General features: G+C 44.4%; 1 protein-coding gene across 1 annotated transcript in view; it reads left to right on the top strand.

Moving 5' to 3' along the window:
* The window catches only part of LOC311150201 (3-hydroxyacyl-CoA dehydrogenase type-2-like), a 36,421-nt gene extending 33,504 nt beyond the window's left edge, over window positions 1-2,917 (top strand). The window contains exons 6-7 of the mRNA XM_084187543.1: window positions 2,094-2,134; window positions 2,417-2,917. Of these exons, the coding sequence (XP_084043669.1) occupies window positions 2,094-2,134; window positions 2,417-2,566 (191 nt within the window). The 3' untranslated portion in view covers window positions 2,567-2,917. The remainder of the gene's footprint in view (window positions 1-2,093; window positions 2,135-2,416) is intronic.
* Window positions 2,918-17,104: the final 14,187 nt, after the last annotated feature.

Below are 17,104 nucleotides of genomic sequence, written 5' to 3'. Positions count from 1 at the left end.
ATACAGTACACTATATACAGTACACTATATACAGACACAGTACTATATATAGACACAGTACACTATATACAGACACACAGTACACTATATACAGACACACAGTACACTATATACAGACACACAGTACACTATATACAGACACACAGTACACTATATACAGACACACAGTACACTATATACAGACATACAGTACACTATATACAGACACACAGTACACTATATACAGACACACAGTACACTATATACAGACACACAGTACACTATATACAGACACACAGTACACTATATACAGACACACAGTACACTATATACAGACACACAGTACACTATATACAGACACACAGTACACTATATACAGTACACTATATACAGACACACAGTACACTATATACAGTACACTATATACAGACACACAGTACACTATATACAGACACACAGTACACTATATACAGACACACAGTACACTATATACAGACACACAGTACACTATATACAGACACACAGTACACTATATACAGTACACTATATACAGACACACAGCACACTATATACAGTACACTATATACAGTACACTATATACAGACACACAGTACACTATATACAGACACACAGTACACTATATACAGACACACAGTACACTATATACAGACACACAGTACACTATATACAGACACACAGTACACTATATACAGACACACAGTACACTATATACAGACACACAGTACACTATATACAGACACACAGTACACTATATACAGACACACAGTACACTATATACAGACACACAGTACACTATATACAGACACACAGTACACTATATACAGTACACTATATACAGACACACAGTACACTATATACAGTACACTATATACAGACACACAGTACACTATATACAGACACACAGTACACTATATACAGACACACAGTACACTATATACAGACACACAGTACACTATATACAGTACACTATATACAGACACACATCACACTATATACAGACACACAGTACACTATATACAGACACACAGTACACTATATACAGACACACAGCACACTATATACAGTACACTATATACAGTACACTATATACAGACACACAGTACACTATATACAGACACACAGTACACTATATACAGACACACAGTACACTATATACAGACACACAGTACACTATATACAGACACACAGTACACTATATACAGACACACAGTACACTATATACAGACACACAGTACACTATATACAGACACACAGTACACTATATACAGACACACAGTACACTATATACAGTACACTATATACAGACACACAGTACACTATATACAGACACACAGTACACTATATACAGACACACAGTACACTATATACAGACACACAGTACACTATATACAGACACACAGTACACTATATACAGACACACAGTACACTATATACAGACACACAGTACACTATATACAGACACACAGTACACTATATACAGTACACTATATACAGACACACAGTACACTATATACAGACACACAGTACACTATATACAGTACACTATATACAGACACACAGTACACTATATACAGTACACTATATACAGACACACAGTACACTATATACAGACACACAGTACACTATATACAGACACACAGTACACTATATACAGACACACAGTACACTATATACAGTACACTATATACAGACACACATCACACTATATACAGACACACAGTACACTATATACAGACACACAGTACACTATATACAGACACACAGTACACTATATACAGACACACAGTACACTATATACAGTACACTATATACAGACACACAGTACACTATATACAGACACACAGTACACTATATACAGTACACTATATACAGACACAGTACTATATACAGACATACAGTACACTATATACAGTACACTATATACAGACACAGTACTATATATAGACACAGTACACTATATACAGTACACTATATACAGACACAGTACTTTATACAGTACACTTTATACCAACTCTTTCCTTCTGTGTCTCTAATTGAAATTGAAACAAGCTTTATTAGTATTTAACGAGTAAGACGTTAACTCTATCCCCCAGGTCTGTTTGCTACTCCTCTCCTGGCTGGTCTGCCTGAGAAGGTACGTTCACTCACACAGACACAGGACACATGGTGTCCAGGGGTCAGACCGTACTAACACCCCCCCCCCACCCCTCTCTCCGTACTAACCCCCCCACCCCTCTCTCCGTACTAACCCCCCCCACCCCTCTCTCCGTACTAACCCCCCCACCCCTCTCTCCGTACTAACCCCCCACACCTCTCTGTACTAACCCCCCCCCCCCACACCGTACTAACCCCCCCACACCTCTCTCTATCCAGTCTAACCCCCACTCTCACCTCTCTCTTTCTCTCTCCCTCCCAGGTGCAGTCGTTCCTGGCCCGTCAGGTGCCTTTCCCGTCCCGCCTGGGAGACCCTGCGGAGTTTGCCCACCTGGTGACATCACTGGCTGAGAACCCCATGATCAACGGAGAGGTCATCAGGCTGGACGGAGGCATCCGCATGCAACCCTGAGGACGGACGGGCTACCCTGAGGACGTGAGGGAGTGGGGGAGTGTGTAGTTGGAGTGGGGAGTACATTTAGCAGACGCTCTTATCCAGAGCCACTTAGTGAGTGCATACATTTTCATTGGTACTGGTCCCCTGTGGGAATTGAACCCACAACCCTGGCGTTGCAAGTGCCATGCTCTACCAACTGAGCCACACGGGACATTTGACACCAACTGGAATGTAAAACTGTAACCCGTATATCCCTACTATAGCTCAAATGAATGCATGTATGTTTCTGTTCTTCATACCCAAAGCACTGAAGTACTACGCTACGCTCCCTGTGGTTTTGTAACTAATAAAAATCCTCATCCTGTTTTTCAGACTTTCTCTCCAACAATACAAACATGTTACGTTTTTCCCACAGCTTTAGCTGAAATGATGCCACTGCAACAATAGAACATTTTACATTTTACATTTTCGTCATTAGCAGACGCTCTTATCCAGAGCGAATTACAAATTAGTGCATTCACCTTATAGCCAGTGGGATAACCACTTTAATATATATATATATATATTTTTTTGGGGGGGGGTAGAAGGATTACTTTATCCTATCCCAGGTATTCCTTAAAGAGGTGGGGTTTCAAATGTCTCCGGAAGGTGGTGAGTGACTCCGCTGTCCTGGCGTCGTGAGGGAGCTTGTTCCACCATTGGGGTGCCAGAGCAGCGAACAGTTTTGACTGGGCTGAGCGGGAACTGTGCTTCCGCAGAGGAAGGGGAGCCAGCAGGCCAGAGGTGGATGAACGCAATGCCCTCGTTTGGGTGTAGGGTCTGATCAGAACCTGAAGGTACGGAGGTGCCGTTCCCCTCACAGCTCCATAGGCAAGCACCATGGTCTTGTAACAGATGCGAGCTTCAACTGGAAGCCAGTGGAGTGTGCGGAGGAGCGGGGTGACGTGAGAGAACTTGGGAAGGTTGAACACCAGACGGGCTGCGGCATTCTGGATGAGTTGTAGGGGTTTAATGGCACAGGCAGGGAGCCCAGCCAACAGCGAGTTGCAGTAATCCAGACGGGAGATGACAAGTGCCTGGATTAGGACCTGTGCCGCTTCCTGTGTAAGGCAGGGTCGTACTCTGCGAATGTTGTAGAGCATGAACCTACAGGATCGGGTCACCGCTTTGATGTTGGCGGAGAATGACAGGGTGTTGTCCAGGGTCACGCCAAGGCTCTTCGCACTCTGGGAGGAGGACACAACGGAGTTGTCAACCGTGATGGCGAGATCATGGAACGGGCAGTCCTTCCCCGGGAGGAAGAGCAGCTCCGTCTTGCCGAGGTTCAGCTTGAGGTGGTGATCCGTCATCCATACTGATATGTCTGCTAGACATGCAGAGATGCGAGAGAAGATTAATTGTGTGTCGTCTGCGTAGCAATGATAGGAGAGGCCATGTGAGTCTCTCTGTGTGCGTGTTGTCTGTGTGCGTGTTGTCTCTGTGTGTGTGTTGTCTCTGTGTGCGTGTTGTCTCTGTGTGCGCGTTGTCTGTGTGCGTGTTGTCTCTGTGTGCGCGCGTGTGTTGTCTTTCTTGTGTGTGTGTGCGCGTTGTCTCTGTGTGTGCGTGTTGTCTCTGTGCGCGCGTGTTGTCTCTGTGCGCGCGTGTGTGTTGTCTTTCTTGTGTGTGTGTTGTCTTTCTTGTGTGTGTGTTGTCTCTGTGTGCGCGCGTGTGTGTTGTCTTGTGTGTGTGTGTGTGTGTGTTGTCTTTCTTGTGTGTGTTGTCTCTGTGTGTGTGTGTGTTGTCTCTGTGTGTGTTGTCTCTGTGTGTGTGTGTGTGTGTTGTCTCTGTGTGTGTGTGTGTTGTCTTTCTTGTGTGTGTGTTGTCTCTGTGTGCGCGCGTGTGTGTTGTCTTGTGTGTGTGTGTGTGTGTGTGTGTGTGTGTGTGTGTGTTGTCTTTCTTGTGTGTGTGTTGTCTCTGTGTGTGTGTGTGTTGTCTCTGTGTGTGTTGTCTCTGTGTGTGTGTGTGTGTTGTCTCTGTGTGTGTTGTCTCTGTGTGTGTGTGTGTGTGTGTGTTGTCTTTCTTGTGTGTGTGTTGTCTCTGTGTGTGTGTGTGTTGTCTCTGTGTGTGTTGTCTCTGTGTGTGTGTGTGTTGTCTCTGTGTGTGTTGTCTTTCTTGTGTGTGTGTGCGCGTTGTCTCTGTGTGTGCGTGTTGTCTCTGTGCACGCGTGTTGTCTCTGTGCGCGCGTGTGTGTTGTCTTTCTTGTGTGTGTGTGTGTGTTGTCTTTCTTGTGTGTGTTGTCTCTGTGTGCGCGCGTGTGTGTGTTGTCTTGTGTGTGTGTGTGTGTGTTGTCTCTGTGTGTGTGTGTGTGTTGTCTCTCTGTGTGTGTGTGTTGTCTCTGTGTGTGTGTGTTGTCTTTCTTGTGTGTGTGTTGTCTCTGTGTGCGCGCGTATGTGTTGTCTTGTGTGTGTGTTGTCTTTCTTGTGTGTGTGTTGTCTCTGTGTGTGTGTGTGTTGTCTCTGTGTGTGTTGTCTCTGTGTGTGTGTGTGTGTTGTCTTTCTTGTGTGTGTGTTGTCTCTGTGTGTGTGTGTGTGTTGTCTTTCTTGTGTGTGTGTTGTCTCTGTGTGTGTGTGTGTGTGTTGTCTCTGTGTGTGTTGTCTCTGTGTGTGTGTGTGTGTTGTCTCTGTGTGTGTTGTCTCTGTGTGTGTGTTGTCTCTGTGTGTGTGTGTGTGTGTGTTGTCTCTGTGTGTGTGTGTGTGTGTGTGTTGTCTCTCTGTGTGTGTGTGTGTGTGTGTTGTCTTGTGTGTGTGTGTGTGTGTGTTGTCTCTGTGTGTGTGTGTGTTGTCTCTGTGTGTGTGTGTGTGTGTGTTGTCTCTGTGTGTGTGTGTGTGTTGTCTCTGTGTGTGTGTGTTGTCTTGTGTGTGTGTGTCATACCTGAAGGAGGGGTGCTGTAAGTCTGAGGGTTCCGAGTGTTCGCTCCTCCCGAGGTCGTTGACCCCGCTGACCCGGAAGTGGTAGGTGGAGTATGGGAGGAGGGGCAACTCCAGATTATTGACATCTCCAGACACATACAGGTACCTCTCCCACCTCCCCTCCCCCTCAGAATGAAGCTCCTCCCTCACCTCCACCACAAACTCTATCAAGAAATAAACATTCTAACGTTCATAACAGGGTTGGGATAAATTCAGAATTTTGGAATTGACTCCCATTCATCTCCTGAGTTGAAAATCAAATTGAATTGGCCACACCCCACAGGATGTAGAATTTGAGTTGGAATGACAGGAAGTAGAATTTAATTTAGTGCAATTCAAAGAAATTCCACTCGGTCAGAACATGAGTTTCATTGAATCTGACAGGTCACACTTCCAGATACCAAATAATATATAACTTTTCTCTGGAAACAATGTTCATATTATCTTTTAACATTAGTGCTTAGAATAGCCAATCATATTTCCACCAACCATTTCATTTCTTTGGCGTCTTTTTGAAGGCCTGAGGGTCGACTTTAGGGTTAAACTAATGCATTCTGGGAAATGTAGTATTTCCCCGTATTGAAATATAATAACTTAGAATATTCACATACAGATTTTGTTTTCCTTGATAATTCATTTTAAGTGTTTGTCCTGATATTTAAGTGTTTGTCCTGATACAGCCTATAGGGAGGAGGTCAGAGACATGGCCGTGTGGTGCCAGGATAACAACCTCTCCCTCAACGTGACCAAGACAAAGGAGATGATTGTGGACTACAGGAAAAAAAAAAGAGGACTGAGCACGCCCCCATTCTCATCGACTGGGCTGTAGTGGAACAGGTTGAGAGCTTCAAGTTCCTTGGTGTCCACATCACCAACGAACTATCATGGTCCAAACACACCAAGACAGTCGTGAAGAGGGCACGACAAAGCCTATTCCCCCTCAGGAGACTGAAAAGATTTGGCATGGGTCCTCAGATCCTCAAATTCTACACCTGCACCATCGAGAGCATCCTGACTGGTTGCATCACCGCCTGGTATGGCAACTGCTTGGCCTCCGACCGCAAGGCACTACAGAGGGTACTGCGTACGGCCCAGTACATCACTGGGGCCAAGCTTCCTGCCATCCAGGACCTCTATACCAGGCGGTGTCAGAGGAAGGCTCTAAAAATTGTCAAAGACTCCAGCCACCCTAGTCAAAGACTGTTCTCTCTGCTACCGCACGGCAAGCGGTACCGGAGTGCCAAGTCTAGGTCCAAAAGACTTCTCAACAGCTTCTACCCCCAAGCCATAAGACTCCTGAACAGCTAATCATGGCTACCCGGACTATTTGCACTGCCCCCCCACCCCATCCTTTTACGCTGCTGCTACTCTGTTAATTATTTATGCATAGTCACTTTAACTCTACCCACATGTACATATTACTTCAACTACCTCAACTAGCCGGTGCCCCCGCACATTGACTCTGCACCGGTACCCCCCTGTATATAGCCTCCCTACTGTTTTTTATTTTACTTCTGCTCTTTTTTTTTTTGGTGAAGGGCTGTAAGTAAGCATTTCACTGTAATGTCTGCACCTGTTGTATTCGGCGCATGTGGCCAATAAAATTTGATTTGATATTTTATATGCATTTATAAAATGACGTTTGATGTTTTATTACAAGATGTACTTTATATCTGTATAGACTACACCTAATATAGAATAGAAGAGGCATTTGAATTAAATTCGATTTTCTTGAATTCAAATTTGAATCCTGTTTACTACTTCAATTCAAATTCTAGAATTTAATTGCAATTCAAATTCTAGAATTTAATTGGAATTCAAAAAGGCATTCTGAATTGAGCCCAACCCTGGTTAATAAACATTCTAACACTAATAAACATCTCCACCACAAACTGTGTGTGTGTGTGGTGGGGGAGTTGTGTGTGTGGTGGGGGAGTTGTGTGTGTGTGTGTGTGGTGGGGGAGTTGTGTGTGTGTGTCCAGCTGAGTGTCCGGCTGCGGTCCTGTTGTCCAGACAGAGACAGACGGGCTGCAGGAGAGAAGAGGTTAGAACGCACACACACACCAACCCACAACATGGGTATCACCTGACACACCAACCCACAACATGGGTATCACCTGACACACCAACCCACAACATGGGTATCACCTGACACACCAACCCACAACATGGGTATCACCTGACACACCAACCCACAACATGGGAATCACCTGACACACCAACCCACAACATGGGTATCACCTGACACACCAACCCACAACATGGGTATCACCTGACACACCAACCCACAACATGGGTATCACCTGACACACCAACCCACAACATGGGTATCACCTGACACACCAACCCACAACATGGGTATCACCTGACACACCAACCCACAACATGGGTATCACCTGACACACCAACCCACAACATGGGAATCACCTGACACACCAACCCACAACATGGGTATCACCTGAAGTACTAGCAGAGTAAATAGTTCAGAAATGGAAGAGGAAGGTGAAGACCTCTGAGTCCGATGGATAAAGAACAATCTGGTCCAGTAGGAGTGACATTCTTGGAGAAAGTGGATCCTTGCCTTTTGGCGGAACCATTTGTGGTTTCAGGATGGTGGGAAAGGAGTTAGCTGCAGTTGAATCAGTGAAGGTTAGGGTTAGGGGTTAGGGGTTAGGGTTAGGGTTAGGGTTAGGGGTTAGGGTTAGGGTTAACCCTGTAGTGGACTTGTGATATTTGTTTGTGTTTCTTCCACCCAGAGGGTTAGGGGTTAGGGTTAGGGTTAGGGGTTAGGGTTAGGGTTAGGGTTAACCCTGTAGTGGACTTGTGATATTTGTATGTGTTTCTTCCACCCAGAGGGTTAGGGTTAGGGGTTAGGGTTAGGGTTAGGGGTTAGGGGTTAGGGTTAGGGGTTAGGGTTAGGGTTAACCCTGTAGTGGACTTGTGATATTTGTATGTGTTTCTTCCACCCAGAGGGTTAGGGTTAGGGGTTAGGGTTAGGGGTTAGGGGTTAGGGTTAGGGGTTAGGGTTAGGGTTAACCCTGTAGTGGACTTGTGATATTTGTTTGTGTTTCTTCCACCCAGAGGGTTAGGGTTAGGGTTAGGGGTTAGGGTTAACCCTGTAGTGGACTTGTGATATTTGTTTGTGTTTCTTCCACCCAGAGGGTTGCTCGTAGGAACAGGGCGCCAGTGAAAGGAGTGATCTCTGGGGTAGCTTTAAGTGTGGAGGTGGAGCAGTTGAAGATTCCCGGTGTATGACGCAGACCTGGTGGTGAGACAGAGGAGTCATGAAGTTGAAGATTCCCGGTGTATGACGCAGACCTGGTGGTGAGACAGAGGAGTCATGAAGTTGAAGATTCCCGGTGTATGACGCAGACCTGGTGGTGAGACAGAGGAGTCATGAAGTTGAAGATTCCCGGTGTATGACGCAGACCTGGTGGTGAGACAGAGGAGTCATGAAGTTGAAGATTCCCGGTGTATGACGCAGACCTGGTGGTGAGACAGAGGAGTCATGAAGTTGAAGATTCCCGGTGTATGACGCAGACCTGGTGGTGAGACAGAGGAGTCATGAAGTTGAAGATTCCCGGTGTATGACGCAGACCTGGTGGTGAGACAGAGGAGTCATGAAGTTGAAGATTCCCGGTGTATGACGCAGACCTGGTGGTGAGACAGAGGAGTCATGAAGTTGAAGATTCCCGGTGTATGACGCAGACCTGGTGGTGAGACAGAGGAGTCATGAAGTTGAAGATTCCCGGTGTATGACGCAGACCTGGTGGTGAGACAGAGGAGTCATGAAGTTGAAGATTCCCGGTGTATGACGCAGACCTGGTGGTGAGACAGAGGAGTCATGAAGTTGAAGATTCCCGGTGTATGACGCAGACCTGGTGGTGAGACAGAGGAGTCATGAAGTTGAAGATTCCCGGTGTATGACGCAGACCTGGTGGTGAGACAGAGGAGTCATGAAGTTGAAGATTCCCGGTGTATGACGCAGACCTGGTGGTGAGACAGAGGAGTCATGAAGTTGAAGATTCCCGGTGTATGACGCAGACCTGGTGGTGAGACAGAGGAGTCATGAAGTTGAAGATTCCCGGTGTATGACGCAGACCTGGTGGTGAGACAGAGGAGTCATGAAGTTGAAGATTCCCGGTGTATGACGCAGACCTGGTGGTGAGACAGAGGAGTCATGAAGTTGAAGATTCCCGGTGTATGACGCAGACCTGGTGGTGAGACAGAGGAGTCATGAAGTTGAAGATTCCCGGTGTATGACGCAGACCTGGTGGTGAGACAGAGGAGTCATGAAGTTGAAGATTCCCGGTGTATGACGCAGACCTGGTGGTGAGACAGAGGAGTCATGAAGTTGAAGTTTCCGGTGTATGACGCAGACCTGGTGGTGAGACAGAGGAGTCATGAAGTTGAAGATTCCCGGTGTATGACACAGACCTGGTGGTGAAACAGGGGAGTCACTGTCAGTCCTTTTGAGTCAGTCTTTACCCGACAAAGTCATGTTAGGATATTTCAGTAATCCTGTTAGAGCTTTTGTGTCAAACCAACTGCTGTGTTTCAGGTGAAATGTTTATGGTCATGTTGCAGCAGTGTGTAGGACGGAGATTCCAAGATGTGGGAAGTGTGCAGGAGGGCATGGGACAGATGAGTGTGTAGTTTCAGAAGAAAAAGTTGTGCCAACTGTAGTGGTGCCCATGTTGCTGGGGATCGGAAGCGTCCGGTGCGATAGAGGCAGGTTGAGATGGCCAGGGTCAGAGTAGTACAGAAGGTGTTGTGTGCTGAGGCAGTGAAGAAAGTAGAGGAGGATGGGTCAAGGGTGATGGATCCTGAGAGGAGCCCAGTGAGTAATAGATCTGTGCCAGAACAGAGGCCAACGACTGATATATGCTTAATTAAGGGTGGATTCTTAGCGTTCATAGCTATTGTTATCAATTGTACTGCAGGGATGGAACGTAAGTCACAATAGACGAGGGCATTGCGTTCATCCACCTCTGGCCTGCTGGCCCCCCTACCTCTACGGAAGCACAGTTCCCGCTCAGCCCAGTCAAAACTGTTCGCTGCTCTGGCACCCCAATGGTGGAACAAGCTCCCCCACGATGCCAGAACAGCGGAGTCACTCACCACCTTCCGGAAACCCTACCTCGTTAAGGAATACCTGGAATAGTATAAAGTAATCATTCTTCCCCCACCCCCCATTAAAAAAAAGAAGAAGAAAAGTGGTTGTCCCACTGGCTATCATAAGTTGAATGCACCAATTTGTAAGTCGCTCTGGATAAGAGCGTCTGCTAAATGACTTAAATGTAAATGTAGACGTTGTGGTGGCAGCAGCAGAAAGGTACTTGGGGGAGATTTGACTTCAGAAGAGTTACAGGGAGTGTCCTGTAGGATTAGATAAGGTTAAATAGTGGAATAGGGTGGTTTCTAATGAGTGTAGGGTTAGTTGGCAGGGCAGTTTTTTTTATAATGGATAATATTGTGGTTAAACTCTAATATACTAATTGACAAAAAACCTATTTTTTACAAAATGTTTAAAAAAGGTATAATCTTCGTAAATGATATAATCGGTAGGACTGGTGGAGTTATGTCTCACATGCAGCTAACAAAAACATATGGAAATGTCTGCTCTACCCAAAATTACAACCAAATAATTGCAGCCTTACCGCAAAAATGGAAGAGGAAAGTGGAAGGGGGAGAAAGTAAGGAACTTGTCTGTCGGCCTTGCATTAAAGAACATAATTGGTTAAAGAAAACTGTGATAAACAAAAAAGTATACTAGTTTCATTTAAGGACCAAAGGATTGACAGCCGTCCCATATAGATTGCAAAATAGTTGGGAAGAGATTTTTGACGTACCGATCCCATGGCATAGTGTTTATGAACTGATACGCAAAACGATACCGGATTCAAAACTTAGAATCTTTCAATGTAAATTATTATATAAAATTATTGCTACCAATAGAATGTTATTTATATGGGGGATACAATCTTCCCAGCTCTGCAGATTTTGCTGCGAAGAGACAGAATCATTAGATCATTTGTTTTGGTTCTGTCCATTTGTAGCTTGTTTTTGGACACAGGTCCAGAAATGGCTAAAGGATTGCAATATTTACCTGGAGCGTGTGTGTTTCGGGTCGTTGTCATGCTGGAAGACCCAGCCACGACCCATCTTCAATGCTCTTACTGAGGGAAGGAGGTTGTTGGCCAAGATCTTGCGATACATGGCCCATCCTCCCCTCAATACGGTGCAGTCGTCCTGTCCCCTTTGCAGAAAAGCATCCCCAAAGAATGATGTTTCAACTCCATGCTTCACGGTTGGGATGGTGTTTTTGGGGTTGTACTCATCCTTCTTCTTCCTCCAAACACGGCGAGTGGAGTTTAGACCAAAAAGCTATATTTTTGTCTCATCAGACCACATGACCTTCTCCCATTCCTCCTCTGGATCATCCAGATGGTCATTGGCAAACTTCAGACGGGCCTGGACATGCGCTGGCTTGAGCAGGGGGACCTTGCGTGCGCTGCAGGATTTTAATCCATGACGGCGTAGTGTGTTACTAATGGTTTTCTTTAAGACTGTGGTCCCAGCTCTCTTCAGGTCATTGACCAGGTCCTGCCGTGTAGTTCTGGGCTGATCCCTCACCTTCCTCATGATCATTGATGCCCCACGAGGTGAGATCTTGCATGGAGCCCCAGACTGAGGGTGATTGACCGTCATCTTGAACTTCTTCCATTTTCTAATAATTGCGCCAACAGTTGTTGCCTTCTCACCAAGCTGCTTGCCTATTGTCCTGTAGCCCATCCCAGCCTTGTGCAGGTCTACAATTTTATCCCTGATGTCCTTACACAGCTCTCTGGTCTTGGCCATTGTGGAGAGGTTGGAGTCTGTTTGATTGAGTGTGTGGACAGGTGTCTTTTATACAGGTAATGAGTTCAAACAGGTGCAGTTAATACAGGTAATGAGTGGAGAACAGGAGGGCTTCTTAAAGAAAAACTAACAGGTCTGTGAGAGCCGGAATTCTTACTGGTTGGTAGGTGATCAAATACTTATGTCATGCAATAAAATGCAAATTAATTACTTAAAAATCATACAATGTGATTTTCTGGATTTTTGTTTTAGATTCAGTCTCTCACAGTTGAAGTGTACCTATGATAAAAATTACAGACCTCTACATGCTTTGTAAGTAGGAAAACCTGCAAAATCGACAGTGTATCAAATACTTGTTCTCCCCACTGTATGTATGTGTATGTGTGTGTGTGTGTGTGTGTGTGTGTGTGTATGTGTGTGTGTGTGTGTGTATGTGTGTGTGTATATGGGGAGAAATAAACTAAACATCACAAACTACAGTTGAAGTCGGAAGTTTACATAAACCTTAGCCAAATACATTTAAACTCAGTTTTTCACCATTCCTGACATTTAATCCTAGTAAACATTTCCTGTTTTAGGTCAGTTAGGATCACCACTTTATTTTAAGAATGTGAAATGTCAGAATAATAGTAGAGAGAATGATTTATTTCAGCTTTTATTTATTTCATCACATTCCCTGTGGGTCAGAAGTGTACATACACTCAATTAGTATGTGGTGGCATTGCCTTTAAATAGTTTAACTTGGGTCAAACGTTTCGGGTAGCCTTCCACACGCTTCCCACAATAAGTTGGGTGAATTTTGGCCCATTCCTCCTGACAGAGCTGGTGTAACTGAGTCAGGTTTGTAGGCCTCCTTGCTCACACACGCTTTTTCAGTTCTGCCCTCACATTTTCTATAGGATTGAGGTCAGGGCTTTGTGATGGCCACTCCAATACCTTGACTTTGTTGTTCTTAAGCCATTTTGCCACAACTTTGGAAGTACTTAGTGTATGTAAACTTCTGACCCACTGGAATTGTGATACAGTGAATTATAAGTTAAATAATCTGTCTGTAAACAGTTTTTGGAAAAATTACTTGTGTCATGCACAAAGTAGATGTCCTAACCGACTTGCCAAAACTATAGTTTGTTAACAAGACATTTGTGGAGTGGTTGAAAAACAAGTTTTAATGACTCCAACCTAAGTGTATGTACATTTCCGACTTCAACTGTAGTTCAGGGAATGGCAAACAAATAACATTATACATTACTTTGTGGTGACTAGCTACAGGTGTTAGCAACTTAGCTAGCTAGCAACATACCTTGAATGGTTGGATCTTTCCCGTCCATGGTGGAAAAAGAACCGGGTTTCAACCGGTCCCCATTGTAGTCAGTGGCCACAAAGTGATCACTGCACATGGTCAACCGCAGCTGGTGAATGACTTCAGCTGTCGTATTGAGGCCATAAGCAGGATGTCGGACGGTCTGCAGCCATGCCTGACACAAAGCTCCATCGTGGACAGGAAAAGAGTGGAAATGTTCAGTGTATTTGTATATCTGACCGGAACATAATATTACCCGGGTCCATTGCACTTCATGTTTGCCAACGTTACTCAGCTACTAACGTTATTGGCCTTACTGTGTTAAGAAGCGTGTTTCGGCGTGTCATGTTTCAGAAGACGCATGACTCAACCTTTCCTCCCGAGCCCATTGGGGAGTTGCAGCGATGAGACAAGATCAAAAAAGGGGGTAAAAAAATGTAAATAAAGAAAAATTAAAATCAATAATAAAAGGAATAACTGCTAGTCCGCTAGCCCAGCTACCGTTATCTAATAAAAGGAATAACCACTAGCCTAGCTAACGTTATCTAATAAAAGGAATAACCGCTAGCTAACGTTATCTAATAAAAGGAATAACCGCTAGCTAACGTTTTCTAATAAAAGGAATAACCGCTAGCTAACGTTATCTAATAAAAGGAATAACCACTAGCCCAGCTAACGTTATCTAATAAAAGGAATAACCGCTAGCCTAGCTAACGTTATCTAATAAAAGGAATAACCGCTAGCCCAGCTAACGTTATCTAATAAAAGGAATAACCGCTAGCCTAGCTAACGTTTTCTAATAAAACCCTAACCCTAACCCTAACCCAGAATTACAACCAAATAATTGCAGCCTTACCGCAAAAATGGAAGAGGAAAGTGGAAGGAGGAGAAAGTAAGGAACTTGTCTGTCAGCCGCATTAAAGAACATAATTGGTTAAGGAAAACTGTGATAAATAAAAAAGTATATCAGTTTCCTTTAAGGACCAAAGGATTGACAGCCGTCCCATATAGATTGCAAAATAGTTGGGAAGAGATTTTTGACGTACCGATCCCATGGCATAGTGTTTATGAACTGATAAGCAAAACGATACCGGATTCAAAACATAGAATCTTTCAATTTAAATTATTATATAAAATTATTGCTACCAATAGAATGTTATTTATATGCGAAGAGACAGAATCATTAGATCATTTGTTTTGGTACTGTCCATTTGTAGCTTGTTTTTGGACACAGGTCCAGAAATGGCTAAAGGATTGCAATATTTACCCGGAGCGTGTGTGTTTCGGGTCGTTGTCATGCTGGAAGACCCAGCCACGACCCATCTTCAATGCTCTTACTGAGGGAAGGAGGTTGTTGGCCAAGATCTTGCGATACATGGCCCCATCCATCCTCCCCTCAATACGGTGCAGTCGTCCTGTCCCCTTTGCAGAAAAGCATCCCCAAAGAATGATGTTTCCACCTCCATGCTTCACGGTTGGGATGGTGTTCTTGGGGTTGTACTCATCCTTCTTCTTCCTCCAAACACGGCGAGTGGAGTTTAGACCAAAAAGCTATATTTTTGTCTCATCAGACCACATGACCTTCTCCCATTCCTCCTCTGGATCATCCAGATGGTCATTGGCAAACTTCAGACGGGCCTGGACATGCGCTGGCTTGAGCAGGGGGACCTTGCGTGCGCTGCAGGATTTTAATCCATGACGGCGTAGTGTGTTACTAATGGTTTTCTTTAAGACTGTGGTCCCAGCTCTCTTCAGGTCATTGACCAGGTCCTGCCGTGTAGTTCTGGGCTGATCCCTCACCTTCCTCATGATCATTGATGCCCCACGAGGTGAGATCTTGCATGGAGCCCCAGACTGAGGGTGATTGACCGTCATCTTGAACTTCTTCCATTTTCTAATAATTGCGCCAACAGTTGTTGCCTTCTCACCAAGCTGCTTGCCTATTGTCCTGTAGCCCATCCCAGCCTTGTGCAGGTCTACAATTTTATCCCTGATGTCCTTACACAGCTCTCTGGTCTTGGCCATTGTGGAGAGGTTGGAGTCTGTTTGATTGAGTGTGTGGACAGGTGTCTTTTATACAGGTAACGAGTTCAAACAGGTGCAGTTAATACAGGTAATGAGTGGAGAACAGGAGGGCTTCTTAAAGAAAAACTAACAGGTCTGTGAGAGCCGGAATTCTTACTGGTTGGTAGGTGATCAAATACTTATGTCATGCAATAAAATGCAAATTAATTACTTAAAAATCATACAATGTGATTTTCTGGATTTTTGTTTTAGATTCAGTCTCTCACAGTTGAAGTGTACCTATGATAAAAATTACAGACCTCTACATGCTTTGTAAGTAGGAAAACCTGCAAAACCGACAGTGTATCAAATACTTGTTCTCCCCACTGTATGTATGTGTATATGGGGAGAAATAAACTAAACATCACAAACTACAGTTGAAGTCGGAAGTTTACATAAACCTTAGCCAAATACATTTAAACTCAGTTTTTCACCATTCCTGACATTTAATCCTAGTAAAGATTTCCTGTCTTAGGTCAGTTAGGATCACCACTTTATTTTAAGAATGTGAAATGTCAGAATAATAGTAGAGAGAATGATTTATTTCAGCTTTTATTTATTTCATCACATTCCCTGTGGGTCAGAAGTGTACATACACTCAATTAGTATGTGGTAGCATTGCCTTTAAATAGTTTAACTTGGGTCAAACGTTTCGGGTAGCCTTCCACAAGCTTCCCACAATAAGTTGGGTGAATTTTGGCCCATTCCTCCTGACAGAGCTGGTGTAGTTGAGTCAGGTTTGTAGGCCTCCTTGCTCACACACGCTTTTTCAGTTCTGCCCTCACATTTTCTATAGGATTGAGGTCAGGGCTTTGTGATGGCCACTCCAATACCTTGACTTTGTTGTCCTTAAGCCATTTTGCCACAACTTTGGAAGTACTTAGTGTATGTAAACTTCTGACCCACTGGAATTGTGATACAGTGAATTATAAGTTAAATAATCTGTCTGTAAACAGTTTTTGGAAAAATTACTTGTGTCATGCACAAAGTAGATGTCCTAACCGACTTGCCAAAACTATAGTTTGTTAACAAGACATTTGTGGAGTGGTTGAAAAACAAGTTTTAATGACTCCAACCTAAGTGTATGTACATTTCCGACTTCAACTGTAGTTCAGGGAATGGCAAACAAATAACATTATACATTACTTTGTGGTGACTAGCTACAGGTGTTAGCAACTTAGCAACATACCTTGAATGGTTGGATCTTTCCCGTCCATGGTGGAAAAAGAACCGGGTTTCAACCGGTCCCCATTGTAGTCAGTGGCCACAAAGTGATCACTGCACATGGTCAACCGCAGCTGGTGAATGACTTCAGCTGTCGTATTGAGGCCATAAGCAGGATGTCGGACGGTCTGCAGCCATGCCTGACACAAAGCTCCA

This window comes from Coregonus lavaretus (assembly GCF_964263955.1).
Source record: "Coregonus lavaretus genome assembly, chromosome: 22".
In the NCBI taxonomy this organism is placed as follows: domain Eukaryota; kingdom Metazoa; phylum Chordata; class Actinopteri; order Salmoniformes; family Salmonidae; genus Coregonus; species Coregonus lavaretus.
Note: the sequence above shows the minus strand (reverse complement) of the source record. Positions and strands in the feature narration are given on the sequence as shown.